The sequence below is a fragment of the Pagrus major genome, chromosome 7 (genome assembly GCF_040436345.1).
Source record: "Pagrus major chromosome 7, Pma_NU_1.0".
In the NCBI taxonomy this organism is placed as follows: Eukaryota; Metazoa; Chordata; class Actinopteri; order Spariformes; family Sparidae; genus Pagrus; species Pagrus major.
This window is the reverse complement of record NC_133221.1, coordinates 8,267,170-8,269,173: the sequence shown is the minus strand read 5'-3', so window position 1 is coordinate 8,269,173 and position 2,004 is coordinate 8,267,170. Positions and strand designations below refer to the sequence as shown.

General features: G+C 50.5%; 1 protein-coding gene across 1 annotated transcript; it reads left to right on the top strand.

Moving 5' to 3' along the window:
- The first annotated feature begins 312 nt into the window (after positions 1-312).
- Positions 313-1,506, top strand: LOC141000278 (probable G-protein coupled receptor 173). Its single transcript, XM_073470963.1, has one exon. It carries the CDS (start codon positions 313-315, stop codon positions 1,504-1,506), a length of 1,194 nt encoding a protein of 397 aa, XP_073327064.1.
- The last annotated feature ends 498 nt before the right edge of the window (positions 1,507-2,004 follow it).

Genomic DNA, 2,004 nt, shown 5'->3' with positions numbered 1-2,004 from the left:
CCACTGTGTAGCCCGACACAGCACTTATATATCAATGCTGTTAAATGTAAGTTGTTTTTTTTTTTCTTCCTCCGTTTGCTGGACTCTTCTAGAACCTAACAAGCATGTCAGACATCTTGTTTTCCATTCCTCAAAATGTGTGTCTCTGTTCACAGGTGGTGAGGTTGTGGACAAAGAGGAAAGATGAGTCTGTCGTGTAGAAAAGATCCTTACGGCCTCTCCTTGTAAAGACGAGAGAGCCGTGGGAGACGACGGCAGTAGGAGGATCAGTTGTGTTTTTTAGAGGGCCCGAACCAGGCAGAAGGTGATAGAATGGCTAACCAGAGCTTTGCCATCGATGGCCCCGGCAGTTTGCTGGCTGTGCTGGCCTCGAGTGTGAGAGGCAGCAGCAGCAGCAGTGACAGCAGCAGCAACAGAGGAGGGATCTCTGCCACAGATGTGTCTGCCTACTTTAAGCTGGTCTTCTTGGGTTTGATCATCTGTGTCAGCCTCGTAGGCAACCTCTTGGTCTCCATGCTGGTCCTACGAGACAGGACACTTCACAAGGCTCCCTACTTCTTTCTCCTGGACCTGTGCCTGGCCGATGCAGTGCGCTCCGCTGCGTGCTTCCCCTTTGTGCTGGTTTCCGTCCACAACAGCTCGGCCTGGACTTACAGTGCCTTGAGTTGTAAAGTTGTGGCTTTTATGGCCGTGCTGTTTTGTTTTCACGCTGCCTTCATGCTGTTTTGTGTCGCCGTCACCCGCTACCTTGCCATCGCCCACCACCGATTCTACGCCAAGCGCATGACCATCTGGACCTGCGCCGCCATCATTTGCATGGTGTGGACTCTGGCCGTTGCAATGGCGTTCCCACCCGTGTTTGACGTGGGGACATACAAGTTCATCCGTGATGAGGATCAGTGCATTTTTGAACACCGCTACCTGAAGACCAACGACACCCTGGGCTTCATGCTCATGCTGGCTGTGGTGGTCCTGGCCACCCACGGTTTCTACGCCAAGCTGCTGCTCTTTGAGTACCGGCACCGCAAGATGAAACCGGTCCAACTAGTGCCAGCTATCAGCCAGAACTGGACCTTCCACGGTCCTGGGGCCACGGGTCAAGCCGCAGCTAACTGGATTGCAGGGTTCGGTCGTGGTCCCATGCCACCCACTCTATTGGGCATCAGGCAAAATTTACACAATCAACACCGGCGGCTGCTCGGGATGGAAGAGGTGAGGTCAGAGAGGAGGCTTGGCAGGATGTTCTACACCATCACCCTGCTCTTCCTGGTGCTCTGGGCTCCCTACATCGTGGCGTGCTTCTGGAGGGTGTTCGTCAAGTCCTGCACCATCCCTCACAGGTACCTTTCCATCACGGTGTGGATGAGCTTCGCCCAAGCCGGAGTCAACCCCATCTTCTGTCTCCTGCTCAACGAGGACCTGAGGAAAGTGCTGCGAGCTCACCTGCCAACCTACTGGAGGACTAAACAACACCTGCCCCAGGATGAGGCCTACTGCATTATGTGATAAGATATGACCCTATTGAAGCGAATGTTTCAGGTGTTAAAGGAGGAAATCTGGAGACTTGACGTGATGTAATGCACCTTGATTAAGTGTCTGTTTTGTTGTTTTTGCACAACAAAATCCAATTTTTGCCAACAAATGCAGGCACAGTGCCATTTCATTAAGAATGTTGATATTTGAGTAAATGTGTCAGGTGCACAGGTTTGAACCGGGCGATGGAAAAGCCTCGGCTAACGCTTAAATGGTTTGTATTTCTGATGATGTACTGTATGATTATTAAGTAGGAAAGATCACAAACAATCACCACTCCGACTAAGTGTGACAGATGCCATTTTAAAAATAATGTTGCCTTATTTCAGTGGGACACGCCCCAGAGCTTTCAACTGAGAATTAGTTTCTGTGTCACATGAGGCACAAAACAGACACACAGAGGGTTTAAATCCTTGAAGAAATGTGCTGTGGACTGTGAATAGAAAAGTGTTGATCAGAGCGTTACTAACT